The sequence below is a fragment of the Bubalus bubalis genome, chromosome 18 (genome assembly GCF_019923935.1).
Source record: "Bubalus bubalis isolate 160015118507 breed Murrah chromosome 18, NDDB_SH_1, whole genome shotgun sequence".
Lineage (NCBI taxonomy): Eukaryota > Metazoa > Chordata > Mammalia > Artiodactyla > Bovidae > Bubalus > Bubalus bubalis.
In genome coordinates, this window is record NC_059174.1 from 49,814,464 (window position 1) to 49,834,970 (window position 20,507).

Sequence of the window (20,507 nt, forward strand, 5' to 3'; positions counted from 1 at the left end):
CCAACTTCACGTTGCCTGATGTCGGGGACTTCCTGGACGAGGTGCTGTTCATTGAGCTGCAGCGAGAGGAAGCAGACAAGCTGGTGAGGCAGTACAACGAGGAGGGCCGCAGGGCTGGACCGCCGCCTGAAAAGCGCTTTGACAACCGAGGCGGGGGTGGCTTCCGGGGCCGCGGGGGTGGCGGTGGTTTCCAGCGCTATGACAACCGAGGTCCCCCAGGGGGCAACCGAGGAGGCTTCCAAAATCGAGGAGGAGGCAGCGGTGGAGGCGGCAACTACCGAGGAGGTGAGACATTTCACACTGAACTCTCCCGCTTGTGGTTCTGGGGTCAGGGTTGACTGCTTCCTCAGTAAGCAGGTGACATTTCCTTGGCACCAGCTGTTGGCTGAGCCCTGGTAGAGAACTGAGATAAATCAAAGTCTGGGGCCTCAGAGAAACTCCCACTGTCATCTCTTCCCTCCCCACCCCACCCCCCACCAACATTACCCCTGAAGGCCTTGCCCATTTGTGTGTCACATTGCTATTATTTTTGTGAGTCTTTCCCACCCCTCATCTGACCATGAGCTCCTTGAGAAGAAGGGCCAATCCTGGGTCCCATCTCAGGACCTGGCACAAGGCAAATATTAGGACTGTTTTTGCTTCTAAAACAAATGGAGAAACGGGCTTGGAGAGATTAATTTGCTCAATTCACCCAGGTGAATCCATAGTTGGTATCAAGTGATGGATCCAAAGCCCAAGTTCTTAGTCACAAAGTTATGCTATGTCTGAAGTGTATGGTCATGATTTTAATAAGCATGCCCTACTGTGTTTCAGTCTTGTGTTGGATGATTTAGGGGACAGAGCCATGACCCAGACACTGTCACCCTTTGGTGACAGTCCAGAAGGATGCTGGGCTGAATGGGAAACCCCAGGGGTACAGTGAGCTCCAGTGATTCAGCCTGCAAAGGAGCAGGGCTCAGGAAAGGCCCCCAGAAGTGCTAATGCCTAAGCTAAGGTTCTGAAGCCACCAGGAGGGGGCTGGGGAAAGGGTTCGGGGCCAAAGACTCGCGGAGAGGCTGGCTCATTTGGCCAAGCACTTAGATGTTGGAGACACAGTAGAAACCAAGACGGCCCTGGTTCCAAGCCCATAGCCCAATGGGCAGGACAAACCTGTCAGCAGGCCTTGATGACTGGGTGCTCCCAGGGCTCTGGGGAAGGCCAGAGGGGTGCTTGATTTGTTCACTGGACCTTCTCTGTGCATGGTCATGCTGGAGCCACAGCAGTCCCCAAGACAGCCCGACGCCTGAGGGTCTCAACCAGTCAGAACAGTGGGGACTCTTACTTGCTTCTCCAATGCAGGTTTCAACCGCAGTGGAGGTGGTGGCTACAACCAGAACCGCTGGGGTAACAACAACCGGGACAACAACAACTCCAACAACCGAGGCAGCTACAACCGGGCTCCCCAGCAACAGCCTCCACCACAGCAGCCACCACCACCACAGCCGCCACCACAGCAGCCTCCACCGCCGCCCACCTACAGCCCTGCTAGGAACCCCCCAGGGGCCAGCGGCTACAACAAGAACAGCAACATCCCCGGCTCAGGCGCCAATACCAGCACCCCTCCTGTCAGCAGCTACAGCCCTCCACAGGTGAGACGAGGAGCGTGTGTGTGTGGTACAGGTGAGAGGATGAACGTGCGCACGCGCGTGCGTGTGTGTGTGTGTGTGGTACAGGTGAGAGGAGGTGGGGCCATGGGTCCTCACTCTTAGCTCCAGCTCTGCCCTTTCTTCTTTGTTGCCAGTGCTTTCAGCTGGAACAGACCCTAGATATTCCCAGATCCTCCCAGACTCAGAGTAAATTGGGAACCTGCCTGTTCTGTCACCCGCGGGGCCATCTGTGTTGTCACGAGCAAGTGCATTTCTCTTGGCTGTATTGTCATTGGCCTCACTGAATTCCCAAGAGAGCACTGCATTGGAGTTACCTCTTGCCCAGGCTAGAAGGGGTGACCCTTTGTCTTTAGGATGTGGAGACAGACCCTGAGGTTGGTGAGGACTTGACCTCTGCCCTGAGAGCTTCACTGCTAAGCAGCTCCAGCTCAGTTCAAGTTCTCAGAGAGCCAGTTCTCGGCTCTGGTGTGCACGGGCCCTGTAACCAGCAGTCCCCGTTGACTGTGCACCTTCCACTCGCCACGCCTGGAGGCAGCTGCCAGGGGACACAGGTGTATGGTCTAGTCCCAGTCTAACCAGAATATTTCCTAGAACAGGAGTTGAACAGATGCAAATTCAAGCCCCAGCCTCACAACCTTCTGGTTTTGTGACCTTGGACAAACAGCTTTACCTCTCAGAACCTTGTTTTCCTCATAAAGACCTACAGATGTTAGTAGAACTCACTTCCAAGGTTTGCTGTGAGGGAAAGATAACGTTATAGCTTTGCAGGTAAGGCTCTGGAAATAGGCGGACCTGGAGGCAAGTCACGACTTTTTGCCCGTGTGACTTGGGCCCTGTTGATTTCACCTCCCTGGCCTCCCCTTCTTTCTCTATAAAATAAAGCCAATGGAACCTACCTCAGAGAGTTGATCGGGGGTCAGATGAGTTAAGGATACAGCCTGGACATGGGGAGCACTTAGGAATTGCCACTGCTGTTTTCCTTAGCTGGTCTTCCTGTAACAAATACCACCATTTATTGTGCTCAATGGAGTGTGCACATAAGCTTACTGAATACGCAAGGCAGTCCAAAGGGGTAGTCCTGTTGTAATTCTCATTTTACAGGGGCAGGGGGTGGGGAAACGCCTAGGTTTTCAAGAGATGCTGTGTGCCTTGCTCCCGAGAGTCTCAGGCCTGGGATTAGAGTCCAGGATAGAGCTCTGCATCCTTCCCTGTCCTGCCAGGTCACAGAGCTGACCCACCCCCTTCTTAGCCCTCGAACAACCTCCCCCATGGACATTCCTTTGTGGGCCCACTGCTTATAAAGGCCCTTCCTCCATCCCAGCTGAGCTGGCTGTTTCACAGAGACCTGGTTTTCTTTTCCCTTCCACTTTCCAGCCGAGTTTCAGCCAGCCACCTCCCTACAACCAGGGAGGGTACAGCCAGGGCTACACAGCCCCACCACCTCCGCCTCCGCCACCACCTGCCTACAACTATGGGAGCTATGGCGGCTACAATCCAGCCCCTTACACCCCACCACCGCCCCCAGCGGCACAGACCTACCCTCAGCCCAGCTATAACCAGTATCAACAGGTAAGTGCCAGAAGCAGGGAAGGTAGAATGGGGCCCCACATGGATGTGTATTCCCAGACTCATGTCCCTGCTTATCCCTAAGAAGATGGGCAGTCTTTTGGTGTCCATCGAGTATAGCCATTCTATTTGGTGACCACTGCCACACTGGCTGCTAAGTGTAGGAACTGCCATTCTAGTTCCTCTCCCCAGCGCAGCAAGCAAAGGGGGCCACAAACCCTGCTTCAGCACCATGGCCAGTGTCCATTCTGATTGGTTGGTGCTGGGCCATCGTACCTATTTTTGAGTATTTTGATTGTGGTGTAACACACACACATCTAGCTATACTTGAAAGGGCAGTAGGTTGGCAAGCCAGGAGACCTGGGCTTCAGTCTCTAACTGCCCACCCATGCTACATCAGGTCATTCACTTGTCCTCCCAAGGTACCTTGGTTTCTCTGTCAGGAGACCTATTGTTGACTGACGTCACTGTACCATGGTGGGGGGTGATCGGGGAGGAGCCAGATGTGGGTCTGTATGAACATGTCGTGTTCTTGGTTTCTCTCTCCCCAGTACGCCCAGCAGTGGAACCAGTACTATCAGAACCAGGGCCAGTGGCCGCCATACTACGGGAACTATGACTACGGGAGCTACTCCGGGAACACACAGGGGGGCACAAGCACACAGTAGCCATGTGTCCTGGAGGCCCCTGCCGGCTTCCTCCACCAGCGCCCACCTCAGCCCTCCTTATCCATCCCTACCGGGTCCCGTGGTGCTGGGGGATGGGTCCTCCCAGGGCTGCCTCCCCTCTGAGGGGCTCTTCCCCCACACAGGGCCGGGCATTTCCTCTGGATTCAAACAGGCAACAATGACCTTTTATTTTCTGTTCGTCCCTCTACCCTCCTCTTCCTCCCTTCCTCCTTTTTGACTAAAGACCCCCATCCCTTGCCTTGGTCGTACAGTGAGGCTACAGGGCTGAGGGGAGGGCCCCTTCCTGTCCTCTCCTCCCAGCCCTGCTCTAGCCCCTCAGCTTCCCAGACTCTCATGCAGTTGGTTGTAAATTCTTCCAGGAGCTGTTTTACTGTCTACTTTTCAGGATTTAAAACAAAAAAAAAAAATCAAAAACTTAAAAAAACACAAGTTTTAAAAAGCAAAATGCAGAGGGAGGAAGCAGTGACAGATATTTTTTTGGTAATTATGCTTTTTTTTTTTTTTTTTTTAATTTTTAGAACTTGTCCGTTTTTACTGTGGGTCGGCTGTTGATATTTCATCAGGATAACCATTTCTTTGCTGAGTTCAGGTGACAGAGGAAGAACCACACCCTCAAAACACACACAAAACAAAACCACAGAATCATCTTTAACCTAACTTTTTATACAATGTCTCAGTTTCCCATAACTTTGCACACAAGCTTCTGTGTTGAGTTGAATTGTACCTGCTTTTTGTATTTGGAGAGAGTGTGACTATTGAACTTGAAACCTTTTATTCTGGGCGTCTTGGTAGTTTCTGGTGGGATTAAGCGGGTGAGAGGGAAGAAGGGAGTTGGGGGGCTCCTACCCTTCAGAACATGAAGTTTCTCCCACTGCTCTTCTTCAGAGGTCTCCCAGTGCCAGACCTAAAGGTTTTTCCTACAGTGATCCTCTGATTATTTTTACTTCCCCTTGACCCATATGTTTTAACAGAACTTTTAACAAACTGCACTTATTAAGAAATGTGTTTGCCCTGTTTTGTTTTTGTTTTTGTTTTGTTTTCAATAAATGACATGGCACCTCCTAGCAGGAAGGAAGCAGGGTTTCAACGCTGAAGTGTTACTGCAGTTGGCCTTTACTTGGGGTGGGGGCCTTTACAAGGGGACATTATTTACTCATTCATTAAATACTTACTGTGGGATTTGTGTTCAGTTCAGTCGCTCAGTCGTATCCGACTCTTTGCGACCCCATGAACCGCAGCACACCAGGCCTCCCTGTCCATCACCAACTCCCAGAGTCCACCCAAACCCACGTACTATGTGGGTGATGCCATCCAACCATCTCATCCTGTGTCGTCCCCTTCTCCTGCCCTCAATCTTTCCCAGCATCGGTCTTTTCAAATGAGTCAGCTCTTCGCATCAGGTGGCCAAAGTATTGGGAGTTTCAGCTTCAACATCAGTCCTTCCAGTGAACACCCAGGACTGATCGCCTTTAGGATGGACTGGTGGGATTTGTGTGCCTTTCCCCATTTTTGGTGCTGGGTGTGCCCCCTTAAACCTGGGGCCCTCAGTTTAAAATCCACTAGTTCACTTTTAAAGTGGTTCTCTGGTTTCTGCACCTTTCAGTCCACCCACAGCCCCCATTCCCTCCCAGAATTTGTGAATAGGATGTAACAGGTCCCTCAGCAGACAGCAAGGTAGGGTCGGTGTTTGGGAACTAGGGCTGGACTGTTGGGGTCACCCCTGGGTGTGACTGCCCATCTACATTAGGTCTGGCCTGGGTGCTAGACTTAAGATGGTTTCTGACTGCTCCTGGATCCAGGCTAGTGGGGTTCTAGGAATTAATGTATCCAGCTAGTAAGTGTCAGTTTTTGCTCTCTTATCCACCCACTCTGGACAGTGTTAAGGACACAGCATGATCTAGGTGGTCTTGGACCCTGCCCTCAAGGTGGTCTTAGTCCAGAAGTGACACAGACCTCTCGTGGAATGGTAACAGCATCAAGATCAGCTGTGAGAGCATGGGATGGGTGTAGGGTGTGGTGAGGGCTTCCTGAAGAAGGGGAAAATTTTTTTTTAAGTGGGAATGATCTGGGATAAAAGATTGCATCCCCACAGCCTGTCCTTCTTCCCTGGCAACTTGAGTCATTTCTTCATTCCCTCTGGGCATGCTGTGCTTCTGGCCCCTTGTGAGGGACAAGGCTGGGACACAGGAGGAGCCAGTTCAGCCCACCTCTTCTCTCACAGAACTATCTCAGAGCCTTCTGAAGGGGACATGGGCTACAAAAAAGGGAAGAGGAAGGTTGACTACCTTTGAGGTCAAATGTGAGGCATCTGACATGAGATGGAGCCAAGGTTGATGCCTAACTGGGCTACAAGTGATCCTAGAGTGGCCTCCCTGCTGAGAGGGCCTCAAGCCCTCTAGGCTGGTAAATCCCCCTTGCTGCAGGTCCATGTGTTGGGCAATAGTGCCCTCTGCTGGCCTCTTGGCAACATCTAAGTGTGGTCTCCATCTATTCCAAGCAGCAACTCAGCCACTTTGCTCCAGATCCCTTATCCTGGGAGTGCAAATAGGAAGTTACTCTGCTTTCAGCCATAATATCAGGGTTACTGCATCAGCCTCCTCACAGATCTCGCTGTCCTCCAGTCCCTTACCCTGATGCCCTCACCCTCTTTTAGCTCTCCACAGGATAAAGGAGCTCAAGCTACTTAATTCAGCTTACATGGCACACATGCTTGGGCCTGGTGACCTCATTGGCTTTATCTTTTGCCACTCCCCTTTCAAACTTCAGATCACTAGGGTGTTCAGGGAGAGTCACAAATCCCTTTTAGGCTCTAAATGCCATGAAATTCTGCCTTGGAAATGCATGTGTATTTTGAACTTTGCATAGGTTCATGAGATTCTCTGATCCTTGCAGTCTGGTCAGGGCCAAGTTAGAACTTTCATACTCCTGGTGGCTCAGATGGTAAAGCGTCTGCCTGCAATGTGGGAGACCCAGGTTCAATCCCTGGGTTGGGAAGATCCCCTGGAGAAGGAAATAGCAACCCACTCCAGCACTCTTGCCTGGAAAATTCCATGGACTGAGGAGCCTGGCTCCTCAGTCCATGGGGTCGCAAAGAGTCGGACATGACTGAGCGGCTTTACTTTTCACTTCACTCCTTGACCATACTGAAGTCCTTGAAGCAAACAGAACCATGGATACCCGCCTTCCCTTCCAGGGCTTTGCCTTGCCCCCTTCCTACATAAGACCCTTCTCTTCCTCCCTCTTATCCTAATTCCTGCTCATCTTTCAGGTCTCAGGGTATCGTTTACTCCCAGAAAGAAACCTTCCCTGGGCCCTCCAGACTGGGACGGACAGCTCCCTTAGCTGAACCTGTGGGTCCATCAGCCCTGCCCATTTGGTCACTGGTAGCACTTGAATGCCAGTCCTTACCTATCACCTAGGGCAAATCAAGACCAAGGTTTTCTCTCCACACCTGCAGGTTCTTCAGGTCCTGGAAACAGAGTGGGACATTCAGTCTCTGATCTCACCACCAATCATGCTAACCAGGGACTGGGTGTGATGACAGGCATGCTACAAGACTTAGCAAATATTGTTTGAGGTGGTGAAGAGGATAGGTCTAAACCAGAGCCCAAGTACTCAAAGGTCATGAAGGGTGGTGATACATCCATTCCCAAATTAAGCATGCTGGGCTCTGGGGTCAGTAGCGCACAGGTTGAACAGTGCTTCCCTCCTGATACCCCACAATTTCGAAGCAGTTCGGGTTGGCGGGGGTGGCCCGGAAGAGCCTATCTGGCCCTGGCGCCCTTTTCCTGCCCGGCTCAAGTGAGCGGGGTCGGACAGCAGCACGCGTGCGCATAGGAAGGGCCTCCTTCGTCCCGGAACTTTGGTTCCTAATGCCGTGGAGCACCCGGTCCCAGTCATGTACTCAGCCGGAAGTGGCCTCTAAGGACCTGCGTCCGGAATTGGTGTTAGGATCTCGCCACGGCGGGTAACAAGTCGTAGACAATCGGGATGGAGGCCGTAGCGACCGCGGCGAGGGAACCTGGTGAAGGTGAGGTCCTGGCCGCGCGGAGGCGGCAGGAGGGTGGGGCTGCAGTGTCACTGTGAAATGTTTCCCCTTGAAGGTGAAGGAGGGACTCTATAAAAGAGGGCACCTGTGTTCGGCCTTACCTGTCCGCTTCAGGCTGACCTCTTTTATCCCATCGCCTCCCCCGAAATTAACCTCTTCCAGCTGTTTCCGTGGCCCGGGCTAACCCGTTTCCTTACCAGGCTAACTCGAGCTAGCAAACTTGTCCCTGTCCCGGGCTAACTCTCCCATTATTTCAGCCAACCTTGCTTTCTCATGTTACCTCCTTCCCTTGACTCCTCCCCTCACACGCAAACTCTTATTTGCTAACGCCTCCCGCATTTCACTCTAATTCCCTTTCCCCGAAAGTCCACAGTCCCGTGTGCTTACTCAGGGTCGTTAATCCATTTCTGTGCTCTCTTTTGTGTTTTCAGCCTCTTTATTTCTCCTGATGCCTCTCCCGTCAGTACCTAAAATGCTTTTGTTTTGCTCATCCAAATACTGTCCTGGTGCTTCAGGGTATGTGGGGTGAGGTGCGGTTAGGAGGTTGGTTGGTTGAAACATCACAGGCCAAGAATTGGCCATTGTTGAAGCTGGATAATGGGTATATTGGGGGGGAGGGGGGTGTCATTGTACTACTTCTGTGCATGTTTGAAATATTCCATAATAATAAAAAAAAGTTTTAACCTAAAAAGCTATCCCTCGATTCCATGCCACCTTCCAGATACCATTTAATCTTCTCCAAGGAGTCATTTACATTTGCCTCCTCTTCCCAGCCACTGCTGTCTGGCTTTTTTACCTTCAGAAACTGCACTGATTAGGGTCCCCAGTGACCTCCCTGTGTAGTTTGTTTTTGTTTTTACTTTTTAAGAAAGATTTATGTATTTATTTATTTATGGCTGGGGTGGCTCTTTGTTGCTGCATGCAGGCTTTCTCTAGTTGTAGAGAGCCAGGGGCTACTCTTTGTTCCGATGCGTGGGCTTCTCACTGTGGTGGCTTCTCTTGTTGCAGAGCACAGGCTCAGTAGTCCTGACCTACGGGTTTATTTGCTCCAAGGCATGTGGGATCTTCCCGGACCAGGGATCGAACCGATGTCCCTTGCATTGCAAGGTGGATTCTCAACCATTTTACCACCAAGGAAGCCCTACTCTGTAGTTAAACCACATGGCCAGGTTCAGGGTTTTTTTCTTATTAAACTACTTGCAGAATTTGATGCCATTGATCCCTCTGTCTTTACTGAATGTTTTTCTGTGGTTTCTGTGACACCATTCTTTCTGATTTCCTTCCTATCTCTCAGGCTCCTCCTGCTCAGCCAGCGTTAGTTTCCCATGGCTGCTGTAGCAAATGACCACAAACTGAGTGGCTTAAAACAACAGAAATTTCTTCTCTCACGGTTCTGGAGGCCAGGAGTCTGAAATCAGTATCACTGAGTTGACATCAAAGTGTCAGCAGGGCCGAGGAGGCTCTAAGGGAGAACACATTCCTCACCTCTCCTAGCTTCTGGTGGCTCCTTGCATTCCTTGGTTTGTTCCCACATCACTCCAATCTCTGCTGCTGACTTCACCTTGCCTTCTCCTCTGGGTGCATCAAATCTCCCTTTGACAGGACACTTGTAATGGTATTTAGGGCCCACCAGGATAATCCAAGAGAATCCCCCTGTTTCAAGGTCCATACCTTAATCACATCTGCAAAGACCTTCTGAGTTTTGTGGGATTTTTTGGCCATGTAAGGTTAACATTCTCGGGTTCCAGGAATTAAGATGTGGCTATATTGGGGGGCCATTTTTAGCCTCTCACAGCCTCCTTCCCATGCAGTCATGGCTCTTTCTTAGTCCCTTCTCTCTTTTCATCCCTCACACACTCTCCTGTACCCTCCCCATGACTTATTTCCTTCAGCTCTACTGCTTTCCTTGTCTCTGATGACTTCTGTAACTGTCCCCAGAGCAACACTTCTCTCCTAAGAAGTCTCCAGCCCCAGGTACCAGCAGTCTCATAAATGCCTTCCCTTGGGTGTCTCCTGGGCCTGTCATACCATCCATGTCCCAAATTGGTCTCAACATCTTCCCCCAAACGTGCTCCTCATCCATGCCTGTGTGTCAGGGACAGTTTGACCAGTTTACTGGCCAGAGGCCTGGACCTTAACTGAATGCCTTCCTCACCTTCCAGCCCTTCAATCCCATGACTTGTCCTAGTCAGCCTCTCAAGCATCTTTTTAATCTGTCCTCGCTTCCACAGCCCCTTACATGGTCCAGCCCAGTCTTCTCTTGCCTCAGTGATTAAAACACTCCCTGAAGCCCATTGCACCTATAATCACCACCCTCTTTCTCTTCCCCATCCAAGTCAAGCTACCTAAAGGAGTTGTCTCTACTTCCCCTCTTCACTTATTTCCTGCTTGCAGTAGCCTTGCTCCAGTTCCCGCCACTTTTGAGAAACAGCTCTCACCAAGGCTTGCCCAGCCCTCAGCTTTTCTGTTTCCAGTGCCTGTACTGGCTTTGACCTTGTCTGTCTTCTCCCATCAGACCAGGTGCTCCTTGGGAGCTGATTTGGATCCCTCAGTGGATCCTCAGCATTGCCCAGCTCGGGCCCAGCATAGATTTAGAGTTGCTGAAAAGTGGTTAGATGGATGTGTGTGAGTAGGAGAGAAGGATGAATGAATGAGTGAACGAGTTAGTGAATGTATTGATGATTTCATGAACAAGGGAAAAGGCAAAATTGAGTGAATCAGTGAATGAAGTGGTCAAGGACTAAGGAAACACACCAGGCAAACTTCTCTCTCCGGGCCTTTGCACTGGCTCTTTCCTCTGCCACTTCCCACAGGAATCTCATGGCTCAGTCCCTGATGACCTCAGGTTTCTACTGAAATGTCACTTTTTTGGCAAGACCTTCACTGACTGTCCACTTGAAACTGCAGCCTGACCCCCATACCCTCCTCCTTCCCTCTTAATTTTCCTGCACAGCTCTTGGAACCACCTAACACTATTATTTTCACTAATTATGTTTCCATTTGTCTGCCTTCCCCACTGAACTGTCAATCTCTTGCTTAGGGTGGTCTCTCTAGGCCTAGAACAGTGCCCAGAATATAGCAGGTGCTCGCTAAATGTGAAACGAGTGAGTGAGTGAGCACTCAGTCCCTGCCACCCACTCTCTATCCCCTCTCCCATCCCTGGAGTGACTGATCTCCCCTCTCCCCACAGGCTGCACAGAGCCCAGTCCTGGGCACTGGGGGGAGCTGAGCTGGACGCCGGTCCTGCCCAGACCCCAGGACAAGGCGGAAGCAGCAGAGGGAATGCCAAGGGCCTTAGACGCGGACCCCCCTGAGGTGGAGGACCCGGCGGTGAGTGCCATGCTGCACGCGGTGGCTGCCAGCCGCCTGCCCGTGTGCAGCCAGCAGCAGGGTGAGCCTGACCTGACGGAGCCGGAGAAGGTGGCCATCCTGGGCCAGCTGTACCACGAGAAGCCGTTGGTGTTCCTGGAGCGCTTCCGCACAGGCCTCCGGGAGGAGCATCTGGCCTGCTTTGGACACTTGCGTGGTGACCACCGCGCAGACTTCTACTGTGCTGAGGTGGCCCGGCAAGGCACAACCCGACCCCGCACGCTGTGCACCCGCCTGCGTAACCGCCGCTACGCTGCCCTGCGTGAGCTCATCCAAGGTGTGGGGGCACACGGACTGAGGGGGAGGGGAGACTGCGGCACAGGAAGTAGAAACGGGTGCGAGAGCAGAAATGGACGGAGATCCTGGAGAGACGGAGACAGAAATGTAAGGGGACAGGGCGCGATAGGGAGAGACAAGCAGGGTCTCGGGGAGAGAATGGCACAGGCAGTGAGAAGGGCTGGAATCTTGCAGATGACAGAAGTGCCATTTCAGACCAGTGGGTCAAGGACACAGTGTCCAGCACTGTGATAACTGGTCATCCCTCAGGAAAACCAGGTCCCTACCTCATACTGTACAAAGAGGCATTGCCAGAAACCTCGGGGAATATGTTCAGGAAAGGCCTCTTGAAACACACACACATGTGAAAAGCATGGAGAAAAACATCAGTGGGACTTCCCTGGCGTCCAGTGGTTAAGACTTCACCTTCCAGTCCAGGGGGTACGGATTCATCCCCTGGTCAGGCAGCTAAGATCCCACGTGCCTCAGGACCAATAATCCGAAATACAAAACAGAAGCAGTATTGTCACAAGATTCAATTAAGACTTTAAAAATGGTCCACCTCAAAAAATCTTTTAAACAAAACAGGAAAGAAAATATTAGTACCTTTTTCTCTTTTCTTTAATTTTTAAATTTTTTAAAAATGTTTGTGTAACATTGGTACCTTTTTGACCATGATGTAATTACAAGCAGCTTTGTGACCGAAGACACCAGAACTAAAAGATGTTAAAAGATGAGAGCAAATGAAGGAGAGGGTGAGTTAAGATTCTAGTCAGAGAGAAGGCACAGGCTATAGAGAAGGGGAACTGGGGAGGGACACAGTGACAGATGAGGCACAGGGATGAAGAGCTGAGGAAGAGTGAGTGAATGAAGGAAGTGGGCTGAGATGGTAGAAACTGAGGAAGCAACTGAGGAAGCAGGAGAGAGAGAGAGACGGGGGCAGACAGGGGCAGAGGAGGGGAGGGAGAAACCGAGACCCAGAGAGAGAGTGTGTGCCGGTGAGAGAGAGAAACCGACTGTGGTGGGAAACACCGGAAACAGAGACATGGGGGTAAGAGGGGGGACAAGACGGAGCCCAAGACAGGGCTCTTGAGGGCAGGGCTGAGCAGGCAGAACCGTTATCTAAGAGACAGAACTGCCTCTACAGGGGCAGACAGCCAGGGGAGGTGCAAAGGCCCTGAGACTGAGGGGCAGGGAAGCCCGGCCCACCTAAGGGGTGAGGTGTGGGGTTTGGAAGACCAACAGGGATGCCCACGCCTGGGCAGGTACCCTGCGAGACCTGATCCCGTGCACACGCACGCCCGCTCCATGCAGATATATTCTTAACGTGCCCAGCAGTGCAGGCGTGTCCAGGCAACAGCCAGAAGGAGGCTCAGCAGACAGGCATGCATGGTCTACACACTGGCTCCCGTGTGCATCCTGCTCACAATGCCCTGCTCACCAGCTCTGAGACACAGGGGCCCAAGCAGTGTGCTGATGTGTGCACGCACACATGGGGTGCAAATTCTTGCCAGTACAGCTGCACAGGGGCCCCAGGCCATCAGGGCCTCGGGCCAGAATGTCCAGCAACCTGACTGCACCCGACAAACTTGCGACATGTGAGTCCACATGTAGATACAGGCCTGGTCACGTTCACGTGCTCACACACGTTCGTGAGTGCTCGTGGTCACGACCTCAGACATCTGTGCATGTTTTACTGCATTCCTGAATTGGACAGTCACACACTTGTGTGTCTACAGCTTCCGGTCAGCATGGTTCCATGCCTGGGTGGACACAGGTCTGCCCAGATGCTCACCCCTACCCAGCCCCTTGCCTCACCCGCCGACCCTGACCCCCCGCCCACCCTGTCTCCTCCGTGCAGGGGGCGAGTACTTCAGCGACGAGCAGATGCGCTTCCGTGCCCCACTCCTGTATGAGCAGTACATTGGGCAGTACCTGACCCAGGAGGAGCTCAGCGCCCGCACCCCGGCCCACCGGCCACCCAAGCCTGGCCCCCCTGGCACACCCACCTGCCCGCTCTCCGACCTGCTGCTCCAGTCCTACCAGGAGCGGGAGCTGCAGCAGCGTCTGCTCCAGCAGCAGGAGGAGGAGGAGGCCTGCCTGGAGGAGGAGGACGAGGAGGAGGATGAAGATGAGGAAGGTGAGGCCAGCGGCCAGGGGGCCCCAGCGTCGGCACACCCAGCCCCAGCCTGTGTGCCTTGGCTCCTTGGCGGCAGCGCCTGCAGGAACAGACGGCACATCCTCCCCTGCTGCCCTGAGCCCCCCAGCCCTTCCATCCTCTCCAGCATCCCTGTCCCCCTCCTTGAAGGACATCCCTCACCTCCAGGCCTTCGCTCATGCTGTTCCCTCCGCCTGGAGGGCCCTCCCTTGACCGCCCTCCTTCAGGTGTCAGGTCCACCCTGTTCTGCGGCCTCCAAAACACCGCATTGTCACGGGTTTGATGTATGCCCTGGGAAGGTAGGGACGGGGCCATCGCAGTCACTGCCCTGTTCCCAGGGCCACCCAGCATGAGGGACGCAGCTCTCTGTGCACCCCTCACACACCCCCACCCTGGGCGTCTCCCCTACAGACCAGAGACCTGGCAAAGACTCGGAGGCCTGGGTCCCTGACTCGGAGGAGAGGCTGATCCTGCGGGAAGAGTTCACCAGCCGCATGCACCAGCGCTTCCTGGATGGCAAGGATGGGGACTTTGACTACAGGTGCTCCCCTGCCCTCGCCTCTGGTCCCCCAGCCTGGCACCCCACAGGACAGGGGCCCTGGGTTCACCCAGCCCAGGGGTGATCAGAGGTCAGTGGGTGACCCTGGAGTAGCTTTGTCCATCTCTGAGCCTCTGTCCCTTCCCCTGAAAGAGGGATTTGAGCAGGGCTGACATTCAGCTCCACGTTGATAGACCACCGAAACATTCCTGTCCAGGTAGATGGTATGGCGGCCTGATTGAAGTGTCCCCAGGACCGCAGACCTCCTCATGCTGCAAGAAGTCATCACTGGTAGGGTGATGCCTGGTGTGGAGGGGCCTGTGCTGGGCGCCCGTGCCGTGCTGGTTGTTCATTTCTCCAGTACAACCCCAGAGATAAGATTCCCAGGCCACCTGGGTGAAAAGAGATTTTGCATCAAGGAAAAGGACACAGGCGAGTGAAGTATCAGAGTGAAAAGATAGATGCTTTTGTCAACTGTGGCAGCCTCGCCTTGTGGTCCAAAACATCAGGTATGGCAGCAGAGGGCCCACCCCCCACAACACGTGAACAAGCAGCCCCTCGGGTCTCATCAGTAGAATGGCGGTCTTCATTGCCTCAGCCACGCCAGCCCCTGGTACTAGAGCATCTCTGGTCCAGTCTGGGATCCCCAGCTCCAGAGGCAATTCTGGCTAATCCACTTCGACATTTATCACTCTCAGGGTTCCACACAAAGCAGTGAGTGGGGTGCCTGGGCACTCGGTAAGGACACCACTGCCATCATAAAGCCAGGTGCCCACGAGGAAGTCAGACCCAGTATGGGGAGTGGTGTGGGCCGAAGCCTGTCCCATCTCGGGGGGTGGGGGAGCTGCTGGCCTGCATTCACCACTAGGTTCTCAGCGCAGCCATGTCCAGACTCTGGGGATCAAGCAGCGAACAAAACCAGTGGAAGGGTTCTCTGTCCAAGGGCATCCCACTCCAGTGAGGAAGGCAAAAAAACAATCTAGTGAGGGAGCCAGGGAGAAAAAGCAGCGGGGTGGGTGATGAGGTGGCCAGGAGAGGCTGAGCAGGTGACATTTGAGCAGAGACTTGCAGCAGGGGAGGAGTAGGCCATGCGAAAGCCTGGGGGAAGAGCATTCCCGGCAGGGTGGGTGAGGGGTGAGGAGGGAGGCAGGCGGTCTCATCAGAGGGGAGGGGGCTGGACCGGACAAGGCTTCCTGCACCGGAGAGTGTGAGCAGGCCTGGGAGGGTCCTCCTCACAGCTGGACCCCTGGCCGCCTGAGGACAAGGTTTCTCCCTGTCAGCACTGTGGACCTTTTGGTCCAGATAATCCTTTGTGCAGACTGTCCTGCGTGCAATGGGCATTGAACAGCCTGCCTGGCCTGTACCTCCTGAACACCAGCAGCAGCCCCCCTCCAAGTTGTAACAACCAAAATGTCCCCAGTTACAACGAATGTTCCCTGGGGTGGGGGTGGGGGGCAGAATCTTCCTGGTTGGGAAGCAGCCTCCGGGGAGTGTGGGCCCATGGGTCACCGCATCTTCCAGCTTTTTAAGAGGAAACCAGAAGTTGTCTTATAAGATCTTTCTTTGGCAAGTGTTACTTTTTGTGTGAAGCCCTCAGAGACCCAGCCTAACCCAACTGTAAGTTAGCTCCAACTTAGAGCTGCCAGCACATGGCCTTTCATTTCGGGGGGCACCCCGGGCCCCAGCTCCTCCACCGGGTGAGAATTGGGGAGGCCCAAGTGCAGGCAGAGCCCATCCCTGACAGCCCCTCCCCCTGCAGCACAGTGGATGACAACCCCGACTTTGACAACCTGGACATCGTGACCCGGGACGAGGAGGAGAGGTACTTCGACGAGGAGGAGCCTGAGGACGCGCCCAGCCCAGAGCTGGATGGGGACTGACGGCTGCGGCCGCCTCCCGCCCGCACGAGGCCGCTGATGACAGGCCAGCTCAGGGACTTTCTCTAAGCAGAAGCAGGGCGGTTGCCCGGTACCATCAAGCCTGGCGGTGGTCTCCATGCCCTCACCCCAACTTTGCCTGGGCATCCTCCCACCCCCTTTCTCTCTGCCTTTCTAGCTCCTGCTGTCTCTGTCTCTCCCCACCTCCCTATTTCTCCTTTCTGCCTTTCTCTTTCTTCCCCTCCTTCTGTGCCTTGGCCCCTGTCCCCACAACGGCCCGAGATGAACATCCTCCCCTGGACCTAGGCCAGGGGGCCCTCTGTGGCTGGAACTGGCCCGGTTGACCTCAGAGCAGTGCTCCACCACTCTGCCCCCGCCAATCCTGCCCTGACTCTCCTGCACTCTGCAATGGGGTCTCAGGCTCGCAGGTGCACCTCCTTGCCTGTACCTACTGTCTCCTGTGGATTCAGCTCTCGGGATCCATGGCCACACATTCCCATCTCTTTCAGCCTTTGTGCTGGTTCTGTCCCTCTCTGCCTTTATCTCTGGGTTTCAGGATCCCTGCCCCCTCCCCAGGCCCTGAGCATCCCCCATCCTGGCTGCTGAGTAACCCAGCCTCGCTGTGGACATTGGGGAGACCCTGGGAGTGGCCACCTGCTCTCACCTCTCCCTCAGGGCTCAGGTTTGGGAATGGTGGGCAGGAGCAACGTGGGACCATGGGCCTGCCAGGTTGGGTAGGGTGGACTCTTCCCCTCCCAGCATCCCTCTCCCAGCCACAATTTTCCCTTCCTTCCTTCCTTCACTTCCTCCACCTCCCTCTCCCTCTCCTGTTTACACTCCCCGAATACGCACAGGCTGTTATCATGGGTCCTGAGTCATCCCACATATACACACAGTCGGCCCCAGCCTCCCTGCCCCCAGCCAGCCACAGAGCCAGCCCCGCGGAGCCCCCTGCCGCCCTGGGCTAATGGGAGCCAGATGGCCGCCTGGTGACTCAGCAGCCGGCCTGTGGGAACCCAGGCGTCCTGCCTTCCCATGGCCCCGCACTCAGCTCATGCTCCCCCAGCAGACATACACAGAAGAGGCTGGCTGCTAGCGGGGGGAGGACACAGGCCATGCGTTGGAGAAGAGGGGTGTGGGGACCCCTCACTCCCGTGAGCCAGGCCATGGCCTGGCCTGAAAGCCCTCTCAAAACTGCCTCCTCCAGCATGCGGCCCAGGGTGAAGGGCGATCCCAAGGACTCCTGGGGTCACAGCACTTGACCCCCAGGGCTTGGCTCTGCCCTCTGGGTCAACTGGAATTAGAGCCAGACACAGAAATTGAAAGCTGGATGGAGGCTGGAGTTGAGGGGGTGCTCGATTGAATAAGGAAGCTTCCAGTTCCTGAGCAGTTCGGTCCTGTGCCAGGCCCTAGCCAGGTGCCTGATGCTGCACTGAACCTCCAGACAGCCCCAGGAAGCAGGGGCTCCGTCCCATTCCATGTGTGGGCCATGGGTGGCCCAGAAAGGAGATGTCACATATTCAAGGCCAAGTCTTAGAGACCACCGCGCCTGGCCTGCCTGTCCACTCTCAGGGCCACGTGGCATGGACGGATACACCCATTTCTCAAGGGTACTGACTGAAGGAGAGTCAGCTGCTGAGGCCGCTAACAGTGGATAACGCCTTTGGGGCCCTCCTGGTATGCTAGGCACTGCCCTTCCTCTCCAGAGACATGTGGAATCTTCTAGTGTTTAGTCAGTACCTGAATCACTGAACCATCACAGAGATCCTGTGCAGTACATACTCTCAGCACTGACACTGCATCTCGGAGGAGGCGCAAGGCCCTCCGTGTCAGCCAGACCCACAGCTTGCAAAGATGAAGAAGAGAGGGGGATGTTTGTCTCAGGTGCTTGTGTTCATGCCCTTGAGTTGTGAGGGGTCTTTCATACCACAAATATCAGCCCTGGATGACCTGTGCGTTTTTCATTTGATCATTAAATTTGTGATATACTGTGCCATACATAAATTTGTTACATAATTTTTTAAGTGATGAGAGACAGCATTTTGAGTCAGAATTAGGGTTAGTCAGATGGCGGAGCAGGAGCGTGTGTATCCGAGAGACAGAGGTGGAGCCTGGAGACACACCCCCATCAGAGCCTCTGAGACACGGAGGTGCCCAGAGAAGCGCCTACCCCTCTGCTCCCGCTCCTGGGGTTGGGGTGGGCGGAAAGGCTGAGTCAGGGAGGGGACAGCCCCTCCGAGGGCATCCGGCCCCCACCCCCGTGTCTCCGGTCTGTCCTCCCGTTCGGGCTCTGCTGGCAGCCAGCTCCCCTCACACACACACACATCTGACACCTCTGTGTGTCCCGCCAGAGCCAAACCTGTCCCAGCCCCTCTCCTCACTGTCCCCTCCTTCCTCTGCTCCTCCCCTCACTCCGTCTTCTCTCTGGGGGGCTGTCTCTGCAGCTCTGTCAGCATCTCCCTGCCACTTTTCATCTCCCCTCTCTCAGCCCCTTCTCTTTCTGCCGCTTTGCCCTCCACCTTTCTCTCTCTCCTTGTCTTTCCCTCCCTCTCAGTCTCTACTTCCCCATACCTTTCTGTCGCAGCTCCCCGCCCCAGCTGCTCCTCTTGGCTTCACCCTCATTTTTTCCTACCCCTCTCTGCTGTCTCCTGGCTCACCCCCCTCGTCCCCACTGTTGGTCTCTCTCCCAGATCCTGGGAAGCCCAACGGGAATGTGCGGGTCAGGGCTTCACTGGTGGCCCCTGGGAGCCCAGGATGAGGGGGTCACCACCTCGCCCCCACCCAGAAAGGGGGCGGGAAGGGGCAGCGAGGCTGTGGCCTGTCTGGCCAGAAGGAAGTGACTCTGCTGTGGCCTGGTCACCCCCCGCCCCCAAGGACCTGCCGGGCTGCTACCGCCCCCGGGCTGGGGCCGAGTAAACACAGCCGCCGGCAGCTCAAGATATTTATACCGAGGTCCGGGCGTGGGTCCAGTGCCCACCACAGCCCCTGCCCTGCCCTGCCCGCCACAGCCAGCCCCGAGCCAACGTGGCACCAGCCTGCAAGGGGACGCGGCCGCAGACACAGCCAGCCTCCACTCGGCACGGAGGCCGCCAGGCGTGTCGCTTGGGACGCCAGCGGCTTCACTGGGGACACAGGATGCTCCCCTGCCCTGGAGACACCAGAGCACAAATGCAGCCCCACACATGCAGCTGCCCGTGAACGTGAGCACACACTCCACTGAAAACTCCAAAGCGACAGCACAAAATAGAGACCCACGCAGCTGCTCACACACTGAAGTCATCAGCCCACATGTGGGGACACAATGTAGACACCACCTGCTCACAGACACCACAGAGGCTGAGAACACTGGTCCCGGAGACCGACACGCACACACACCGCGAGGACAGCAAGCATGTGGCAGACACACCCCACAGACACAAACATGCTCAGAATACCAGCAACACACACTGATCACGAAACAATGTAACCCAGAAGCCACTCGCCCACAGACACACTGGGAACTGTTACACACACATACTGAAAACAGCCTCAGTAGGAAACACCACACACACACTATACCTCCTGGAAACACACTTTTCTCACAGACCTTAAATACACTTCTACTCAAACTTAAGCTAAGAATGTATAAATTTACACCTAGAGAAGAGCAAGGGTGTCGAGAAAAAAATCCAGAGAAATAACACACCCCAGGGACACAACAAATTTACATACACAGACTAACCGAGTCACATGGTGTCAGGACACAGAAACCAGAGTGCACACCGGCTTGTACAGCAGAAACACAAAGCAGGTGCAAACGCCACGAATGCAGCACAGTCACACACACACACATTCACATTAAAAACACGAAAGACACCAACACACTGGATGTCCAGAGATCGAGGCAGAAGGGGATTTGCTTTCCCTCCGCCTCACCGCCCCCCTCCCTTTCTCCCTCTCTCGCTGACCCCGTCCCAGGTCCCAGGCACGTCTGGGGGAGGGGGCAGGAAGGCCTGGGCTGGCCTCCCTCGGCCCTGCTTCCTGCCCCGTGGGGGCCGGACGGGAAGCTGGGGCTCCAGCCGGAACCCAGGCTCCCCCCACGACTTCCCTCCCCGCCCCGGCTGCCGGCGGAGGCGGGGGAGGGGAGCGGCGGGCCCCCCCGAACCCCCGGGTTCGCCTCTGCGGCTGGCTGGGGGCCGGTCCTGCGAGGTCCGGACCGAGCCCAGCCTCCCCGCGGGGGCCCGGTGCGGGAGCGGCCGCGCGGGGGCCGCCCCCGCGGCCCGGAAGGTGCTGAGCCCGCAGCTTTCCCTGCCCCCGGCGCCCGGGCAGGTGGGCGGGGTGTGGCCCGAGGGCGGGGCCGG

General features: G+C 55.0%; 3 protein-coding genes and 1 long non-coding RNA gene across 9 annotated transcripts in view; 2 read left to right on the forward strand and 2 right to left on the reverse strand.

Annotated features, from left to right (window-relative positions):
- Positions 1-4,976, forward strand: part of HNRNPUL1 (heterogeneous nuclear ribonucleoprotein U like 1) — a 35,134-nt gene extending 30,158 nt beyond the window's left edge. For all 3 annotated transcript variants that reach the window (XM_006052069.4, XM_006052067.4, XM_006052068.4), the window contains exons 12-15: positions 1-285; positions 1,339-1,628; positions 3,021-3,215; positions 3,764-4,976. In XM_006052069.4, coding sequence (XP_006052131.1) covers positions 1-285; positions 1,339-1,628; positions 3,021-3,215; positions 3,764-3,880 — 887 coding nt within the window. In that variant the 3' untranslated portion in view covers positions 3,881-4,976. The remainder of the gene's footprint in view (positions 286-1,338; positions 1,629-3,020; positions 3,216-3,763) is intronic.
- LOC112580292 lies at positions 284-8,908 on the reverse strand. Its single transcript, XR_006545790.1, has 4 exons — positions 8,051-8,908; positions 7,310-7,370; positions 2,543-2,639; positions 284-403 (listed from the first exon to the last, which is right to left on the reverse strand). It is a non-coding gene; the product is annotated as an uncharacterized LOC112580292 (long non-coding RNA).
- On the forward strand, positions 7,754-18,165 carry CCDC97 (coiled-coil domain containing 97). Of its 3 annotated transcripts, none has more exons than XM_006052064.4 (5): positions 7,754-7,931; positions 11,140-11,595; positions 13,456-13,734; positions 14,164-14,293; positions 16,050-18,165. In XM_006052064.4, the coding sequence occupies exons 1-5, from the start codon at positions 7,892-7,894 to the stop codon at positions 16,168-16,170; spliced, it is 1,026 nt and encodes a 341-aa protein (XP_006052126.4). In that variant the 5' UTR covers positions 7,754-7,891; the 3' UTR covers positions 16,171-18,165. The 3 variants fall into 3 exon arrangements, with proteins under 3 accessions (XP_006052126.4, XP_006052127.4, XP_025124934.3); XM_006052065.4 differs by having other exon boundaries at positions 16,055-18,165; XM_025269149.3 differs by having other exon boundaries at positions 14,164-14,381; positions 16,050-16,184.
- TGFB1 (transforming growth factor beta 1) overlaps positions 14,415-20,507 on the reverse strand; it is a 24,019-nt gene continuing 17,926 nt past the window's right edge. Inside the window, exon 7 of one of the 2 annotated variants that reach the window (XM_025269146.2) lies at positions 14,415-14,682. In XM_025269146.2, coding sequence (XP_025124931.2) covers positions 14,467-14,682 — 216 coding nt within the window. In that variant the 3' untranslated portion in view covers positions 14,415-14,466. The remainder of the gene's footprint in view (positions 14,683-20,507) is intronic. The other variant, XM_025269147.2, reaches the window with a different exon arrangement.

What these genes read in the sequence shown, in the direction of transcription:
- CCDC97 (XM_006052064.4), top strand. Translation starts at nt 7,892, where the DNA reads ATGGAGGCCGTAGCGACCGCGGCGAGGGAACCTGGTGAAG. An exon ending in CCTGCGTGAGCTCATCCAAG is followed by an intron (nt 11,596 to 13,455) that starts GTGTGGGGGCAC and finishes TCCTCCGTGCAG; the next exon opens with GGGGCGAGTACTTCAGCGAC. An exon ending in GGAGGATGAAGATGAGGAAG is followed by an intron (nt 13,735 to 14,163) that starts GTGAGGCCAGCG and finishes TCTCCCCTACAG; the next exon opens with ACCAGAGACCTGGCAAAGAC.